The sequence below is a fragment of the Marmota flaviventris genome, chromosome 5, assembly GCF_047511675.1.
Source record: "Marmota flaviventris isolate mMarFla1 chromosome 5, mMarFla1.hap1, whole genome shotgun sequence".
Taxonomy (NCBI): Eukaryota; Metazoa; Chordata; class Mammalia; order Rodentia; family Sciuridae; genus Marmota; species Marmota flaviventris.
The window spans coordinates 5644770-5663870 of record NC_092502.1 but is presented as its reverse complement, the minus strand read 5'-3'; the positions used below and the strand labels follow the sequence as shown (position 1 = coordinate 5663870).

The window sequence follows — 19101 nt, the reverse complement described above, 5'->3', positions numbered from 1 at the left end:
ACCTGAGTCCCAGGAGTGAGTGTCAACTGGGGGATGAGGGAAGTGCAGACCCTCAGCCCTCCCAGGACCCCCTGAATCAGAGTGTGCCTCCCAGCTCAGGGGATGTGGGTGCACAGCAAGTGGAGGAGCCCTGGGGAGAGTCTCTACCTGTCAAAGGCTGAGGACCTTTTTATTTGAAAATTTGCTGTGCAGTAGGAACCTCAGAAATTGGAGTCAGAGAGGCCCTGGGTAAATCCTGGTTCTCTTCTCCTGAACAAATCTCCTGATGCAACCTCCACATCTCAAACACCAAGTGGGTACACTGGAAAGGATGCCAGTCACACTGGCCTCTCACAAGCACAGAGGTGAGATGAACTGAGCACCAGGTAGGAACCTGGCAAACACCAAGTGCTTCTCACAAGCAAAATTAAAACACAACTACAAAATCATCATGGTTCAAGATGTAAATGAGCCAAAATTCAATGTCATTGTGAAAATCTTCATGAATCCAGAGTATTAATCCAGAAATGAATCAAGAAAATTACCAAGGACAATGAATCAGGGACAATGACCAAATTTGGGGATGAAGATATTACAGGTATAGGGCCTTCAGGGAAACTGAGGCACAGGAAAGACTCCCTTCAAAACCTGACTCTGTGATCATGTCAGAAAGGTTTCAGACATGTCAGTCAGAGTAACAGGCATGAGTTCACTGAAGGGTTAGGAAAACAAGGAAGGGGAAACTCTCAAGTGAGAGACTTTGTCCACTCAGAGGAGAGAGACAGTGTACCATTCCTGCACTCCAGTTTTATTGGGGTCCCAGAGAAGTTTCCAGAAAGTCCAGCCCAGGTCTGCCTCTTGACTTTAGATTGAAAACAGGGTGACCTCAGACTTTCAGGTTCCCACTGTCATGGCAACCCTATGTTACCTTGGCCCATGCTGACCAGGTCTAATTGCAGTCTTCACTACACATTCTTACAGGTTTATGGTTAGGAGACATTTTCCTTATCTTTCAGAATCTGGTATGGAAAAAGGGTCACAAAAGTCACTCCCTTCAAAGTGTCTTGGGTTCCTCTCATTAATGCTAATTCCTACCTGCATTTCCATGCAGATAAGAGGTAGTTTGCTGAGGAATCCACACTTTCTGTCCACTTAGGCCTGGCAGGGCTGCAGGGAAATTGCTTTTTGGTAAAGAATGCTTGTGCAGTGAGCACAGTGGGCCTATTTTATACTTATTCTCTTAAACTTGTGTTCCGACCCTACTCATCTATCTGTTCCCTAATAAAGGACAGAAAAAGACAACATGATCCCATGTAAGCCTGTGGTGCAATATGGGAGAGAAAATACCAAACCACACTGAACTCAGCCTTTGATGCCATCCAGGAAGAGACAGTGGTTCACACCAAGAGCCCAGAGAGAGCTGGGGGATTCTAGATAAAATGCTGATAGCACTATGTGAACTAACAACAAGCTACAGAAGCAGAACTCAGAGAGGGGCTTCTTCCAGTGAGGCCCTGGTTCGAGCTGGTGGGTGATGTCTGCACACCTGGGTGTGGGTGACAGGCCCTGTGTTGTTCTCTCATAAACAGGTTTCAGAAGGCCAGCCCTGCTAGGATGCTGAGACCTCCAGGCTGAGACCAGTTCTGCTCCACAGCTCAGAGGCCAGCAGTGGCCCCACTGCAGCTGACCCTGAGGCTGGATGCTGGGCAGTCCAGGGCCTCACTCCTTGCCCCCCTTTCTGTTCCCCAGCAGCAGCCTTCTCAGTGCCCCCTTCACCTCCTTGTTTCTGAGGGTGTAGATCAGGGGGTTCAGGAGGGGGGTGACGATGTTGTAGAAGAGGGTGAGGAACTTGCCCTGGTCCTGGGAGGACCTGCTTCCTGGCTGCATGTACATGTAGATGATGTTCCCATAGAACAGGGAGACCACAGTGAGGTGGGAGCCACAGGTGTTGAAGATTCTGTGTCTTCCTGAGGACGACTGGATTCTGAACACCGCCCTGACGATGTGGCCATAGGACACCAAGATGAAGACCAGGGGAGACAGCACGATGCCCACGGCCAGGACAAAGACAGTGCCTTCTATGGCCACTGTGTTGACGCAGGCCATGCGGATCAGGGCTGGCATCTCACACAGGAAGTGGTCCACCTTGTTGTGCCCACAGCGGGGTAATCGTAGGGTCACTGGAGACATAACCAAGGAGTTGGCCATTCCACAGCTCCAGGCCACTGACACCAAGCCCAAGCAGAGTTGTGGATGCATAATAGTCATGTAGTGCAGGGGCTTGCAGATGGCTACGAACCTGTCATAGGCCATGACGGCCAGCAGCAGACACTCCACTCCACCCAGGCCCAGGAACAGGAAGAGCTGGACCACACAGCCCACATAGCTGATGGTCTTGTCACGGCCACTCAGGTTGTGGAGCAGCTGGGGGATGGAGCTGGTGGTGAAGCTGAGGTCCAGGAAGGACAGGTGGGTGAGGAAGAAGTACATGGGCATGTGGAGCCGGGAGTCCAGCCGAGACACCAGGATGATGGTGCTGTTGCCCACCAGGGTCAGCAGGTAGGCTACCAGGATGACCACAAAGAGGACCCTCTCCAGGTGGGGGCGGTCCGAGAAACCCAGGAGGATGAAGTGGCTCTGGGTGCTACCATTGGTCCCATCCATCTCTACTGCACCTGAGGAGAGGTGTCAACACCAGTAGTGGCACCTGCTGATGCTGGAATATGGACTCCTAGCCAGGCTTAGAGGAGCACAGAGCAGGTTTTTTTTTACTCACCTAAGCCCTAAACACTGGTGTGGAGGCTGTGCTATGATTATTGTCTCCAAATTATAGAAAAGGAAACTGAGGCACCGGTGTGATAAGTAAATGTCACATGTGGAGAGGCAGAGCTGGTCTGCCCCAGGGAACGTGCCTGACATCATCTGTATCCACCCCTGTGCTCTGTCATTCCAGAGAGGAAAGGCACACACCTGCCGAGCTCCAACCTCTGCTTCTTCCAGAGTCACAAGTTTCTGAGCTCAGAGGCACAAAAGAACACTCCAAAGAACCCCCTGTCAAGATTTAGGAAATAGCAAAGGCAGCTCATCCTTGAACATCACGGGTTTGAACTACATGGATAAACTTCTACAAAAATCTTTTTTTTTTTTTTTTTTTTAGTAAATGCATTGGAAACATGTTTGTAGATTTGCAAGCATTTGATAAAACTTGAAGAAAAAGCATGTGACTACAAATACCCCCCAAATTTAAGAAACATTTAGAATGTCATAAATGCATGAAATACATGCTGGTAATACTACATTTTTATCATTTACTGACATAAATTATACATAAATATTATATAAAATTAAAATGTATCAATATTTTCACAAACAGAGACCATACAACCTGCCACTTGCAAAGGAGAGAAATGGAAACCAAAGCAAACTGTATCAGGCATCATCACTGCAGGAGAGGAACTCAGGGAGCCTGACTCTGGGCAATGATCTCAGCCACCCCTGGTGTGGGGAAAAAAATGTGTCCTTCTCCTCCCTTAATAAATGGGGACAGAATTCAAAGCCCTGGAACATGTGTGGTGGTTACCTGGTTAGGTTCTGACTCCCACCAGGAAAAACAGACCCCTAGGAGCACCAGCAGTCCTGACTCCTGTGACCCTCTCCCCACCGGGCAGTGGAACTCACCTATAGACCCCCAGAGAAAGGGCACCCTGCACATGGAACCTTACCTGGAGGAGGTAATGATGTGCTGAGAGGAGCTTCCTGGGTCCTCAATTCTAGGGAGCCCCTCACCCTCTTCACCCAGTGCACATATTGCTTCCTTTTTAGGTGAAATTCTAAACCATAGCTCCCATGAAAGGAAACCAAAACTGACACAGATTCTATGGTTTCACATTCACCATCATCCTAGGTCAGACACAGTACCTCCAACACGGAAGTGAACAGTAGTCACCATTCTGCTCCATTAGGTCATGGCTCAGACTCTCAGTCTGAGTGGAACAAATTAAAATGACACCCACTTAAAGCCTGTGACCAGCACCGCAGAGCTTGGACAGGGAGTAAGACACAATTTTAATACTTCAGCAGGCCACGGTAGAGTTGGACAAGCTGAGCACTGAAGACCTCACAAACTGACAGCTAATAAGTGATTGGCATTGTAGTGAAGGGTCTAAAGAGAGCCGCGGCTGATGCTCCTACTATCACACACATTGTGTATGCTGACCTCCCAAGCTCCGAATTCTGCTTTTCCTAGAAATCCCTTTCCTATTGATTTAGGCCCTTAGGTAATTGGTTGCAGCCAGGGTGCTGGTACAGTGGACAGAGCCAGCACTCACTGTGGTGTCTTCTGCCTCCCTGATGTCACCAGTCGGTTGAAAGTAGCTGGGACAATGGTACAGTGCACAATTCCTAGACCTGCCAGGGAGCAGAAAAACACACAAAATAATTTATTTTAGCAAAACTGGGTAAAAATCCCATGGTGTTGGCTATTTTGAGAATGTTGACCTATACTACAACATTGCCTTTTTCCAAGAGCATTGCTGAATGTATTGAAACATAAAGTGCACTTGTGAAATTTGAGGTCAAATTCAGAGGAAAAAGGCATGCTTGACACACAGATGAGAATGCAATGGCCCTCAGGGCATGCCACCTCAGGTGGAGGCCACACTGTCTAACAAGCCCTGATCTGTCACACTGTGGAGCCTGTGCCCACTGAGCAAAATTAACTCTATGTGGCACCAAATAAATATAAGATTCTTGCCTTGATGTCCTTTCTGCAGATGTCACTAGATACCTGGGTAATGAGCACAGCTCATTAGAGTCAGAATCCAGGCAAAGAGGTAAGCACACAGGCAAAAAGATGTACACTAGGTAAGCACTCACATCACACACCTACCTGGAAAGAACAGATGAGGTGTGCTCACATCCTCTTCTCAGCTTGACATTGGGTTCACTTGGCTGGGCAGACACTGCCTAGCAGCTCAGTGGCTGATTGAGGGCATATACCTCCCTGCCTGCACCAAGCCACAACTTTGGACAAGAAGATGAGGTCTGGAAAGATCTCTTCTTCCAGACAAGTGGCATACCGGTTGTCTTTCACTTTATAAAATGCTCAATTTAAAAATCACAGCAATAGATTTATATAAGTGCTTTCAAAAACTCTTCCAAAATTTTTTGTAGAAATGGAACATTTAAGATATTGGAGATTGGTTTGCAGAAATGCACAAGGATTCCCTGCCACCTCACATGGAGGTGGTGGTTATAAAGTCCCAGAACTTCTTTGAAAAGCTTTTAATTAAAATTATACAATTTGTCAATCATGCATGTTAAAAAGATATGAAAGAAGAAACACTCTCTAAGCCATCAAGCTATTTCTCAGGAACTCCTGAAACAGACAACCTAAAAAAAAATCTCTGAGTTGAACACTTTTTAGTAGCATTTTCCACACTGTGACTTTATAAGATCATTGCTTTTGGGCTCCAGACAGTAACCTCTTAATCACTTAGCCTTAAAACAATCAGTGCAAAATGGAATTCAAACAAAAGAGTGTGATTTTTCTGGGCCATTTAAAGACTCTGGTGCCTCAGTTTCAATGGGATGGCTTCCTGGTGAAGGCTGAGCCTCACTGGGCTCCTTCTCCTGCACTCTTGGGAAAACATGGTCTCTGTAGTCCACAATGAAACACCCAGTACACACAAAAAGTGACACTTCACTAGCAACCACTGTCTGCACTTCAAAAAATATGGTCAAATTCAGTTTCATTCAAAATGAATGAGTAAAATATACTTGTTCCAAGGAAAAGTAGAATTTTTTAACTGACAACTTAAAAAAAAATTCTTATGCTATTGCACACTTAAGATTTGCACATAGATTGACTCAATGTTTAACTGATGGTGTATAATCTTTGCAAACCACACAATTATGATGTAGCAAGGATGTACATAACACAGGGTATGGTCTGTGTCACATACTACAACATTTATACCCCAAAGAATCTTTAAAAAGATTGCAGTGACCATTCACAGTTGGAGACTCTGAGGTCTAAAGGGCACAGGTGCAAGGCAAGGTGGTTGCCACTGACTCTCTCTGTCCAAGTTCACGGGGCAGCCCTAGGACACTTCACTGTGCTCAAACAACCTTGCTGGGTGCAGAAGGTTTATCCCATCCAGGAACTATAATGTGAGGTTAAATGTCCACAGTCAGGCTCCGACCTCATTCCATGAGAGGATGGAAGACACGTTCTGCTCAAGAGTGACAACCAGAATGTGCAGGGATCCCAGGGGCAGGCTGAGGTGGGCTGCAGTGAGAGGGGTTTATGCTCCTCTGCAGATCAGGCCTGCATGCTCCCCAGGTGACTGTGTGCCTCTCATGTCACTTCCCCTACACTAGCAGAGGTTCTGTAGCTTCAAATGTCACCTCTCAGTGTTCTGTACAGCATTTTTAATAGTGTCAGCAGAAAGAAAACTGTTCTCAGACAGTACCAGTGTAAGTTTCACAGGTAAATCACCAATGGGGACATTTTTGATAAGGTTAAAGGACAAACCAACATTTTGAGAAGCTGAGGCATATTTGGGGTGTGGTATTGTCCTTAAGAAAAGGGGAAAAAAAGATATGGCTTGGGAGGCTTGGAGATGCCAGGTGCCCTGGTTTGAGCTCTGCGTCCCCATCTGCTTCTGGCTTTCTATGCCACACATTTTTGCTGTGTTGAGCATTTTCTTCTTCTGCTTCCCCACTGACACTGTGTGGGAAAAAGATTTCAAGGTAACAACATACAAACAGAAGCACCCTAATTAGGAGGGTTATGAGAACATTACCTTGAAGCACTGCTTGTGATAGGAGAGCTGCTTTCCACCTGTGGATCTTGGAGGGAGCTGGGTGTGAGTGCCAGAGCTGGACAATGTCCCCCCCCCCTGGGTGGGAGTCCTCTGTCCCTGCTGCCTCACTACACATTTCTTCCTTCCTTTCCCCTGTGCCTGGTGACAGCACCTACCCCTCAGCTGGTAGGCACAGAGGCAGATGACTCACAGTCTAGCAGGAAAGGAGCCCCAAGGCGTGTACAGGGCTGGAGGCTGCCCTCTGCATTCCTCCCAGGTGGCCTCAAGCCCTTCAAACTTATCCCTTATCCCAGCTTGACCCAGTTCCTCTAAAGATTCAAAACCCATCTTCAGACATAGCCACTCCCCGCCCAGCATTCCCACCTGGTCAGTGTCATGGCGACACTCCTCCCAGTTGGAAGATGGCCCTGGCCGTGGCTCTTTGTCCCTCACCTGGCACCCACCCATTTCCCTCCCTGGGCAGCCTCTGGGCCCACACATAGGGGCACAAGCCCTCATAGAGGCCTGGAAGAGAGCCCAAGACTGTCTTCCATATATCTTTCAAATTCTGTTACTTTTGATCAAGTTTAATAAAGAATTTACACCAAGTTAGGAGAATGGATTCTGATTATCAGGGTCACAGAGCTTCCTGTCAGGCCTCCTGAGATGTCACAGGCACCTCTGTTCCTTAATCAAGGATAATTTAAGGAGTAGTATTGCTTCAAAGTGAAATTCAAAAGCAAACAACACAGCCTGAGCATGATGTGAGACCAAGTGGGATTTCAACCCCGATGTTCCAGAGTCTGGTCACCCTCAACCTTGGCCTTGCAAGTCAGTTCTCTCTCATTCTCGCTTTCACTCATTCACAACACCCACTGATGTTGAGTAAGCTCCAGGGACCAAGCGAAGCCCCTAAATATGGAGAAGTGCTTGCTGTTCCTCCCTCCAAAGACCACAGAGGACGGACAGGCACAGGGCATAGCCCCATTCCACAGAGTGAATTTGCAGTACTGTGGGGTAGATGGTGTCCATGCTGAAGGACCCCCACCTGCCAAGGCCGGCAGATGGAAAATGAGAGTGAGGATGAGGATGAGGGGTCAAGGGAGCAGTGTGGAAGGGGACAAAGCTGAGCGGAGACTCCTTGAATTACTGGAATTTGGACTGTACTTTGGAATGACTGGGTAGGACTTGAGGATATCCTGGGTGAAATCCACTTTTGGCCAACATCAACCTTATACTTACATAGTCCACCCGTCTTTAGCAAAAAACTGAGTTTCTATAAAGGGATAAAATCAAAGTTACCAGAGTTGTGCTGTAAATTTTTCTGTAGCTCTAATCCCCTAGCTTCTAGTCTATCTCTCCTTGATAAGACAGTAAAAATGGCACTAACACTTTTCTTCTCTCTATAAACTTGCGCACATACATAAATTGGGTCATGTTCCGCACCAAATATTATGTTCTCCTCAGGTTTTTTGCCTCCAGAAAAAGAGAAAGAATTTGTAAGGACAGTTATTGAAACTGTCAGATTCTCCAATAGCTTTGAACTGGGGATTTAAACAATTCTCTTATTGGATTTCTCCCCACATTTTATTTAGTGCAAACAGAGAACTTACATAATCCACAAATATTAGATGATCATGTAAAATGTTGTCGCAACAGTTTCATTTTAATATTTTTTTACTGTATAATAGATATACAGAATAGTGAGGGGCAGGCTGAAATTTTCATACATGTACAGAATATAATTTGCTACATTTCAGTCCCAGTACATCTTCTTTTCCTCCCCTCCTGCTTGTCCTCTTCCCCTTCCTCTAGTCTACTGGTCTTCCTTTCATTTATTGATTGGTTGACTGGTTGATTGTGCTTTATACATACATAAAGGCATTATTCATGGAGATGTGTTCGTACATCCACCTCCCACAATTTGGTCAGTTTTATTTCCTAGTTCCTCCCTTTCCCATTCCACTTCCCTAACCTTCATCCCCTTTGTCTCCCACTGATTTCCTCTCTCTTTTCAGGGAGTCATCTCTCTATTTTTTTTTTACTTCACTCTGACTTCAGCATATGAGAGAAAACACCCACCCTCAAGTATCAGAGTCTGCCTTATTTCAGTTTGCATGGTAGTTTCAGGTATATGCATTTACCAAGTAAAATAATTTCATTCTTCTTTATGCTGAACAAAGCCACATTTTCTCTATGCAGTTGTTTGTTCATGGGCCCCTGTATAGGGTTCCCAAACTAGACTTTTGTGAATTGTGCTGCCTTGCACATTGATAGGCATGTATCACCACATGGTCATTTTAGTTCTTTTGCATAAATACCGAGAAGTGGGACAACTGGGTAATACGATGGTTTCATTCCTATACTTTTGAGGAATCTCCATGCTTTTTCCAAAAGTGGTTGTACTAATTTACAGTCCCTCCAAAATGTATGAATTTACTTTTTTCCCCACCTTCTCACCAAAAATTATTGTTGTTCATATTTTGGGTGATTGTTATATAGTCTTGATTTGCATTTCCCTGATTACTATGGATTTCTTCTGGTAGAGTTTCTTGTGTCTTCTAAGTGTAAGAAGATGTCCTCAGCAAAGAGAGTTACATTCCCTTCTTCCTTACCTAGTTATATCTCTTTAATGACCTTCTCTTGCCTCAGCTAGAGTTTTAAAAACTATATTGAATAAGAGTGACAGTGGACATCCTTGTCCCATTCTTTATTTTAGAGGAGATGTGTTTGTTTTTTCTCCGTTCTAGATGATAATGGCTTTGAATATGTCATATAGAGCTCTTAAAATTACAGTCAGTTTCTTCTATCCCTAGTTTCTCCAGTGTTTTAACCTTTATGGGTGCTACATTTTGTCAAAGGCTTTGCCTATATCTATTTAGATGATCATGTGATTGTTGTCATTAATTCAGTTGATGTTATGAATTAAATATATTGACTGTGTATATTGAACCAAACTTGCATTCTTGAGATGAAACCCACTTGATCGTGGTGCAATATCTCCTAATGTGATTTTGAAGGCAGTCTGCTGATATTTTTAAGGATTTTAGTTTCTATGTTCTCTGGGTACATTTATCTATACTTTTCTTGATGTATCTTTGTCTGGTTTAGATATCAAAATGACACAGAGTTTATAGAATGAATTTTTCGAGTCTTCCCACTTTTTATATTTAATGGAATAACTTGAGGAAGATTGGCATTGGGTTTTCTTTAAAGGTCTAGTAGAACATGACTGAGAATCCATCTGAACGAGGGCAGTTCTTCATTGGAATGTTTTTAATTGCTATTTCTGTCTCATGGCTTGATATTGGTCTTTTCACATTTACCATATCATTATCGCTCAATTTGGGTAGCTGAGAGTGCTAAAAATTTATCAGAATATTTTTAGATTTTATCATTTATTGGAGTACAAATTTTCAAAAGAATTTCTAATTATCCTGTGGATTTCAGCAATGCCTGTGGTAATATCTCCCTTTGTAGCTCAAATTTGGTTATTTGTGTCCTTTCTGTCTCTTTGAGTTAGTAAGTCTAAGGTTTATCCATCTTCTTTAGCTTTTCAAAGAACCAATTCTGTTGCATTCATCCTTTGCATTTTTATTCTCAATTTTTTGAATTATGGTTATCTTCTTAATTATTTCTTGCCTTCCACTGGTTTTGGAACTAGCTTGCTCTTTTTTCTCTGGGTATTTGATGTGTAACATGATTATTCATCTATGATCTTTCTATCTTCTTCTTCTTTTTTTATGTAAGCATCCAATGCTCTAAACTTTCTTATTATGACACTCATGCTGTCCCAGAGAATTTAATATATTGCATATATGTTCTAATTTGTTTCTATTTTTTCTTCTATGATCCATTCATTATTTAAATATATTGTTAACCTCCATGTGTATATCATTTCTATAATTTTTCTTGCTGTTCATTGTAATTTCATTCCTATATGATATGATGATAAGAAATATATCATTTTTTACATTTTCTAATATTTCCATTGTGACTTACTCAAATGAACACTCCTAAGTATTCCCTTCATCATGTTGATCCTTAGATCTCTAACCTAGGAAATCAGAGGATTCTGGTGAACATTACCAAATATCTCCTACAGCACTCCATCTTCTCCTGAGACTAATTCTGGGCAGCAGGCCAGAGCTGCAGAGCTGAGTGTGTTGGAGAATTTGCTCTCAGCTTGAATTGAGTCCATTTCTACATCAGCAAAGTCAGGTGTAATGGCTTAGGCTCCTGTCCCTGTGGGCTTGGACAACGGGGATCAATTAGGGTCAAAGGGAGGACATGTGAGGTTTGCTGGAGGAAGGTTGTGAACACCAAATGCAGCAGCTCAACCTTCGTTGCCCTTTGTAGAACCTGACGAAGTAAGTGTGGCATATCCTAGTTTGTTTGGGCTTTAACAAGGCAATAACAAAGGAAGATGTGTGAGCAACAACATAGGGAACACTCACAAGGTGAAGAGCTTTGTGATTTCAGCATAAAGATGATGGTAGAGGTGGGAGCAGAGAGCACTGAATGTGTTCTGAGGATTCCTTCCTGGTGCCCTTGACGTCTTGTGTCAGGAGAATTTGGTGAGAACCAGGGCTACTGCTCAGTGGCAGGACCTAGCTCCTTAGCCTGGTTAACTATGTGGGAACATTGCTGTTTAAACATTTTGAGTTCAATACACTGTCAGCGGGGATTCTTTTAATGATAAAGCTACTTCTCTTAAAATACAAAATCAAGCACTTCACACAGGGTAAGTCAAGATGATATTATTGAACTCAGTTGATTTGGGTGAAATTTAAATGAGGGAAATAGTTTGGAGATGAGTTCACACACTTTTTGTTGTACAAAGAACAGAAAAGTGGTTTGTTATGGTGTTTCCTTAATCAACTGGAAAAGCTAAGGGTGAATTTAAAGGTAAAATGAGGCCATGTGAACCTGTTAAAATTATACAACATGCTGCTCTCAAGGATTTGGAGCTTTGCTGGGACAACAAATGTCTCTGAGCCTGAGTCTTCTCAATGTTGAGCATATAGAAGGAAGAGAGGAGATGGACTCACATTCAGGACCTTCTATGTGCTGAACACACAGAGCTCACTTACTTCTGTCCTCAGAATTCTCATAGGAAAATGCTGATATTGAGTTATTTGAGGCTCAGACAAGTTGCTGGTTGTCTTGGGCTGATTCTCTAACATTTCAAAACTGTGCAATATTCATAACAATTGCAAGGTAAACTCAGGGTCCAACACTAGCTATGTTTACATGTATCAGGCTCTGTCAAATTGGATTTTCATTTTTTTCTATTTAAAAAATTCTATATATTTGAGCAATGGGCTTTGCAGGATGACTCACCTTGCAGCCACAGGAGTAGTTCTCTCCAAAGTATAATACAGCAAAAAATGTGGTGTTTGAATGATTCTGTTGTAAGAAATAAGATTCCATACCTAATTTAAAAAACAAAGTTGCTGGTAATCAATGAAAATAGTACCACCCAAAGGTTCCAGATCATAAGAGCTCAATTACAAGTTGTATAGTATCCTGAAAGTAATGATTCAGGCCCATTCTCTGATCACATGAAAATTTTTAATGTTGCAAAATTAGTTATTGTAGTAACTACCATCAAAACTATTTAATTTGTAAAGTATACATCACATAATCTAAATATAAATATAGACTACCTCCAAAAATGGCCCAAGGGTGGCATAAACAGCAGACTGAAATTAAACCTGGACTAAACAATGAAAGGCGGAAAGCACCACGAGTGGCTCTGTGCCCTCCAAGCCCGGGCTGTGTATTAAGGATTGATTTATGAAATGATCTAGTTACACCTTGTTAGTTTGGTCGATGTTACTAATTTACTTCTGAAACTAATATTTCATTCAGTTGATGAGCAGATCTACTGAGAGCCTCTGAGCCGGAGGCAGAGACAGAGGATTCAATGGGTCCCACACTGTCCCTAAGCAGCACCCAGTTGTGCTGATGTGCCCAGGCCTCAGGATCCCTGGCATAGGTGGCTTCCTTTGTTAAACTAGGGTAGCCCAAGCTGTCCTCATTGCCCACTGCCTTGTCTCTGCCCTGGGCTCCTCCTCTCAGCTCTCTGCTCAACCAGAGTCTCCTGTGTGAGCTCCAGAAGGGGTCCTGACCCCATGCCACACCCACTGGCCTCTCACCTGGTCCAGAGCACAGTCTGAGTCCTCCCCTCCCTACACCCTTGACCTGGGGCCTGAGCTTCCAGAACTCTCTTGTCTCTGCTGCCCTGATGACCCTCCAGGACTGGTCCTGCTCTTAGTTTGTGCAGAGTGGTCCAGAGCCTGAGGGCCCCAGCAGCACCTCCTTGGAGTGTCTTCCTCAGTGTTGTTGCCCAGCTGTCCCTCTGTCCTTCCTCCCTGCTCTGTTGTTCTTGCTGTCACTAATTTGCACACACCTTGCAGCATGTGTTTGGGCTGCTGCTCTATTTTCTGTGTCACCCACTGAATACGAGCTCCAGAGTGTGGAATCTTGTGTATTTTAACCACTAAATCCTGTTGATGGCCAGCAGCACTGCCACACACAGAAGCAGTGAGCACATTTTGACGGGATGAATGGATCTCAGGGCTGGGCACATTGTGTTTTCCTTCTCTGTGAGGTCAGAGCTCTGTCTCTAGACCTGCTGGAGGCACAGGAAGCCTGACATCTCACTGCTCTGCAGGTAAAGTGATGCTGTGCTCCTGTTGGCTTCCTGACCACCACTTTTTTACTCTCAGTGCTTGTCAAACTGACAGCTTTCAAAATGTGTCCCCTCTTATGTGAAAAGCTCTCCTTGGCAATTGTATTCCTGTTTACTAACGGTATATCAAGAAATCACTGCTTTTTACTTACTGAGATGAATTATGGCAACAAACTATTGGTTGCTTTTCTTTCCTGTCAGAAAATAATTAATCCAAATTAACATCCACAGTAGCCTGTGGCAGCATCCTGATGGAAGAGCTCAAACATAAATTGCAAATCTTTCTAAGACTAGACATAGGGAGAAGTCAAACACATACCAGCGATATAAGAAATGTGACGTTCTCATTTTATGAATATTTGTGAGAATAAAAACAATGAAAACAAAATTGGCAGATCTGACATGGCACAAGGAGAAGAAGGGAGGCTGTGAATGGCTGAGAGGCAGATGCACATTCCCAAAGAACAGCCTAAGCAACAATATCACTTAGGAGAGGAACTCACTCATTTTCCTCTCATTTTGGTTTCTTTACTCTAAATGATTAATAACTAATTATGGTTTTACTTTCCCTACATAATTAAGTCTGAACAAGGCAAGTGCACACATATGTAAGCTACAGTCAGGACACTGCCTCGGCTCACGTTCCTTCCTAGGTGAAGATTTCAGCAGCAGAGCCAGCTCCTGCTTGTAACTTGGGAAACTAAACTGCAGGACAGGAAGAAACATTCTCTCCATGGCCCATGTGCCTGACCTAGAATTAGGCCTGATCCTATGGAGGACAGTAATCATTACACCAATTACTTTGAATGCTTTACTGCCCACACAGTAAATCACTCACCAGTTACTAAATGTGCTATTGTGAAATGATTAGTAATATGATACCAAATCTCTTCCAAGGCATAACTGTATTTGAGAATGGTATTCTTCACATCCATGAATTCTTCTTATTATCAGGAAATAAAAAAAAAAAAAAAACTTAGTGTCTAAATCACATTAAAATAAATGAAGTAATGAGAAGAATCTTTCATGTAAGTTATGTTACACGTCCAGGTTTCTTGTATACACAAAAAGTCTGTCCCTGTATGTGCTTCCATTATCCATACCCGCATTGTATTTCTGTTACTGTTCTAGTTCTAGCTTGCCATTGTGAATATAGAATTAAAAGATTGCACATGATTTAATCTGTCAACTTCATGTTATGTAATTTGCTTCCAAAAAGAAAGGGAAAATGTATATAAAAACCTTAATATTTGATATTAGTTTGTAAGGTTTTCACAATGAAAACCACATTAGGGAAGAGACAGTATCCAAAGAACATGCCACACTAAGGTTGATAATATAGGACTCATGATACCTTTACAACTTAAGAAAGATGCTTTTGAATGATGACCCACTTCTAGGACCAGCCAAACAGCTTCTGTTTAGGAGGTGAGCAGCACAGCTCTGGGAGAAGACCCTGGCTTACTCAGCTGCAGCAGTGCGAGTGGGGAGGGGAGAGCAAGCACTAAAGGTGTGGAGGAGGCGAGGTCACTGAAGATGCAGACTCAAGCACACAGGGCACTTCTGTGCCCCACAGGCCATGTCTGTGGTGAACCTGAGTGCTGAGTTGGGGAGCTGGGAAAGCAGAATCCTGGCTTCCTCGGGGCTGAGCCTGGTGCATAGTCCTGGGTATGCTCCTGCCCAGCATTATCTAGGAAGGACTTCCTCAGTTCTTTCATTTGTATTTGTTGCATATGGGAGTAGAGTTTGTATTTCAATTTGAGATGGTTACCAGAAAGAACTGGGAAAGCAATTTTTAATTCCGATATCAAAATCTATTGAACAGTATTTTTTCACATATCCATTGGCCGATGTATTTCCACTATTGAGAAGTGTCTGTTTAATTCATTTGTCCATTTATTAATTGAGCTACTTTTGCTACTGTTTTGTGAGTTCTTTATGTATTCCAGATAATAATGTTAGAAGAATACCTAGCAAAGATTTTCTTCTATTCTCTCTTTCTTTCTTCACATTTCTTATCATTTCCTTTTTTTGTGCAGAAAGTTTTTAATTTGATGGCACACCACTTATGAACTCTGAGTGTTATCTCCTGAGCTTTGAGGTCCTATTCAGAAAATTGTTGCCTCTGCCTGTATGCTGGAGTGTTGACCCCATGTTTTCTTCTAGTAAAGTTTCTGGTTTGATTCCTAGATCTTTGACACAATATGAGTTGAATTTTGTACAGAGTGAAAGATAAGGTTTTGTATCTTTTTTTCCATATTGGATAACCAGTTTTTCCAGCACCATTTGTAGAAAAGACCATCTTTTCTCCAACATATGTTATTGGCACTGCATCAGAGATCAGATGAATAGAGATGTGTGGGCTTTTCCCTATGTCTTCTAGTGCGCCATTAGCAATTAGGATCATGTAAATTTAAACTACACTAAGATTTTACTTCACACCACTCAGAATGGCAATCATCAAGAATACAAAAATAATAAATGATAGAGAGGATATGGGGAAAAGGAAACACTTTTACAGTTTGGGGATTGTTAATTAGTACAACAAAACAGAAAACAGTATGGAGGTTCCTCAAAAGACTAAGCACTGAACAACCATATGACCCAGCTCTACCACTCCTCAGTATTTATACTGAAGAATTAAAGTCATCATACTGCAGTGATATATGCATACCCATGTTTATAGCAGCACAATTCAAAATAGCCAAACTATGGAACCAGCTATTTATCCAGCCATAAAGAAAAAAAATAACTTTATTTAAAGAAAAATGGATAGAACTGGAGTTCATTATGTTATGGGAAAGAAGCCAAACTCTAAATATTGAGAGTCATGTTTTCCTTCATAAGTAGAAGCTAGAGAGAGAAAAGGAAAAGAAACTTAGGGGAAGTGGAAATCTCATGAAAATCAGAGATCAGTAAGGAAAGGGACTGGGAAGTTGGAGGGAGGGAGAGATGGGGAACATTCTAGGGAGAGATTTCAGCCATATTGTATTTCAGCCTGTACAAACATGTAACAGCAAATGTCATCATTATGTCCAACTGTAATGCACCAATAAGAAATGGGGAAAAAGACAGACACATATTAGCAACTACTACACACTCGTTATCTGAAGCATAAATTTACTTATATAAAAAAATCTATTGAACAGAATCTGTGGTGTTGTATGGATGACAATTCATTCAAAACAAACACTAATAAACTTAATTTCTTTTATTCTCTTTTTCTATTTGATCATGTTTATTGCTTAGTTTTGTTTTTATTTTTCTTTTAAGAAAATTAAAGCAGTGCCTTTTCATGGAGAAATGGAACCAAACTTCAAGTGATTTTATTTTGTTGGGATTGTTTCCTCAAAACCAAACTGGCCTACTTCTCTTGCTCCTGATCATCTTTGTGTTTGTTCTTGCCTCAGTGGGGAACTCAGGGATGACTGCCCTCATCTTCTTGGACCCACGGCTCCACACCCCCATGTACTTTCTCCTCAGCCAGCTCTCCCTCATGGACCTGATGTACATCTCCTCCACTGTCCCCAAGATGGCCATCAACTTCCTCTCTGGCCAGAAGAGCATCTCCTTCCTGGGCTGTGGTGTACAAATGTTCTTCTTCCTGACCATGGCCGGCTCAGAAGGTTTAATCCTTGCCTCCATGGCCTATGACCACTTTGTGGCCATATGCCACCCCCTCCACTACCCCACCTGCATGAGTAAAAGCATGTGTTTGAAGATGATCCTGGGGCCCTGGACACTGGGCTTCGTCAACTCCGTGGTACACACATTTTACATCTTTCATCTTCCTTACTGCAGGTCTAGGGCCATCAATCACTTTTTTTGTGACATCCCAGCCATGGTTCCTCTGGCCTGTATGGACACCTGGGTCTATGAGTACATGGTGTTTGTGAGCACAGGCCTGTTTCTCATTGTTCCTTTCCTTGGCATCACTGTGTCCTATGGACGGGTCCTTTTTGCTGTCTTCCACATGCACTCAAAAGAGGGAAGAAGAAAGGCCTTCACCGCGTGCGCCACACATTTAACCGTGGTGATATTTTACTACACACCTTTTGCCTACACTTATTTCCGACCAAAGAATCTCCGATCCCCGGCAGAGGATAAGAACCTGGCTGTCTTCTACACCATACTCACCCCCATGCTCAATCCCATCATCTACAGCCTGAGGAACAAGGAGGTGCTGGGGGCCATGGGAAGAGTGTGTGGGATGTTCTCCCCCAGGAAGAAGTGAGCATGGCTGTCCCTACTCCTCTGTATGGCTTCTCTTCATGCAGACTGGAACACCCTCATGCAGCACTGACCAACAGTACTATAGTGCAAATGATGCATGTCACTATGTGTCTCTAGTGACATTTATAAGTAAAATTAATTGAAATAATATATTGATCATTATAAACTAATATAATGATTAATATTTTAATTTAAAACAAAACATGCTAAAATTTACAATGCAAATATTAATTGCATTTTATTTTATACTATTATGAATTATTTCATACAATACTGTACATGTTCTTACATATATTAGTCAATGTTATGTCTACATGCATCACATGAAATTATTATTGCTTATATACTTTGTTTTCATTCTATTTTGTCAAATCTTGTGTGTAATTTATACTTACAACCTACAGCTAATTGGACTATAGATCCATCAAGTGTCCCACAAACATATGTGACCCAGTGTCTACGAAGTTATAGGGCTTCTAGGTGGCTAATATCCTCTCCTTCAGAGAAACATGTGGCTTCATTTTCTGACTATGATCCTGGTCTTCGGACAAAGAATTGTACTCTCAACCCTTAAAAATAGCCATTCACTTCCTTTAAATTTCAGTTGTAACTCTTGTAGCAGTATAGTACCCTAAGCAGCTCCTGGAATCCACCGTCACCCACATCTCTGATAATTCTCCTGGCATGTGCTATGTAAAGAGCATTCTCTTCCCTGGGCAGATGCTGCACTTTTCCTTCACTTCCCTTTTCAAATTATTTGACCAGCAGCATCCATGATCCTTGACTCCACTAGGAGGTTCTCCTTGGCTCCTATCACTAGTGCCTCCTCTGAGCGGCTCTTTGGGGTCTTCTTTCCCACCACCTGGGCAGTCAACACAGTGTGCCTCTCTCATGTGCATGGCTGTGCCCTCCCCAGCCTCACAGGCAGCCTGTGTCTGCAGGTATCACTGGGTCTCGTGCTTTCTAATCTGCCTGCCTGGTCAGTTCCATGAGCCATCGGCCACATGCCCAGCTCCATCCTGGAGGTAACTCTCCATCCACGTGCTATCCCATTTCACCAAACTGGGTTTTTAAAAATGTTTTAAAGTACTTAACCCTGCTCTGTGAGAACTGTTCAGTGAATGTAACTCCTGCCCCCAACATTCATGATGTTGTGTTATTGACATGATGAGTGACCCAGGCGACACCTGGTGTTCAGTGCCAGATCTAGTTTGTGGCTGTGTATTGCTGTTGCTTGCATTAAATGTTGACCCACTATTCTGCTTTGTGTGGCCATTAGTAATATTCAGGTCATTACATGTGCCAGATATTTATTTTAAGGCCGTATATTGGTCACCACCATAATTATTTCTCGCCCCCCCTTTTTCCTAAGTGCAGCTAGGAAGT

General features: G+C 42.9%; 2 protein-coding genes across 2 annotated transcripts; one reads left to right on the top strand and one right to left on the bottom strand.

Annotated features, from left to right (window-relative positions):
- Nucleotides 1–1599: 1599 nt before the first annotated feature.
- On the bottom strand, nucleotides 1600–2643 carry LOC139705640 (olfactory receptor 2W3). The gene has a single exon (XM_071611793.1). It carries the CDS (start codon nucleotides 2641–2643, stop codon nucleotides 1699–1701), a length of 945 nt encoding a protein of 314 aa, XP_071467894.1. The 3' UTR covers nucleotides 1600–1698.
- Nucleotides 2644–16777: 14134 nt separating this feature from the next.
- LOC139705863 (olfactory receptor 2L13-like) lies at nucleotides 16778–17716 on the top strand. Its single transcript, XM_071612762.1, has one exon. The coding sequence runs from the start codon at nucleotides 16778–16780 to the stop codon at nucleotides 17714–17716; it is 939 nt and encodes a 312-aa protein (XP_071468863.1).
- The last annotated feature ends 1385 nt before the right edge of the window (nucleotides 17717–19101 follow it).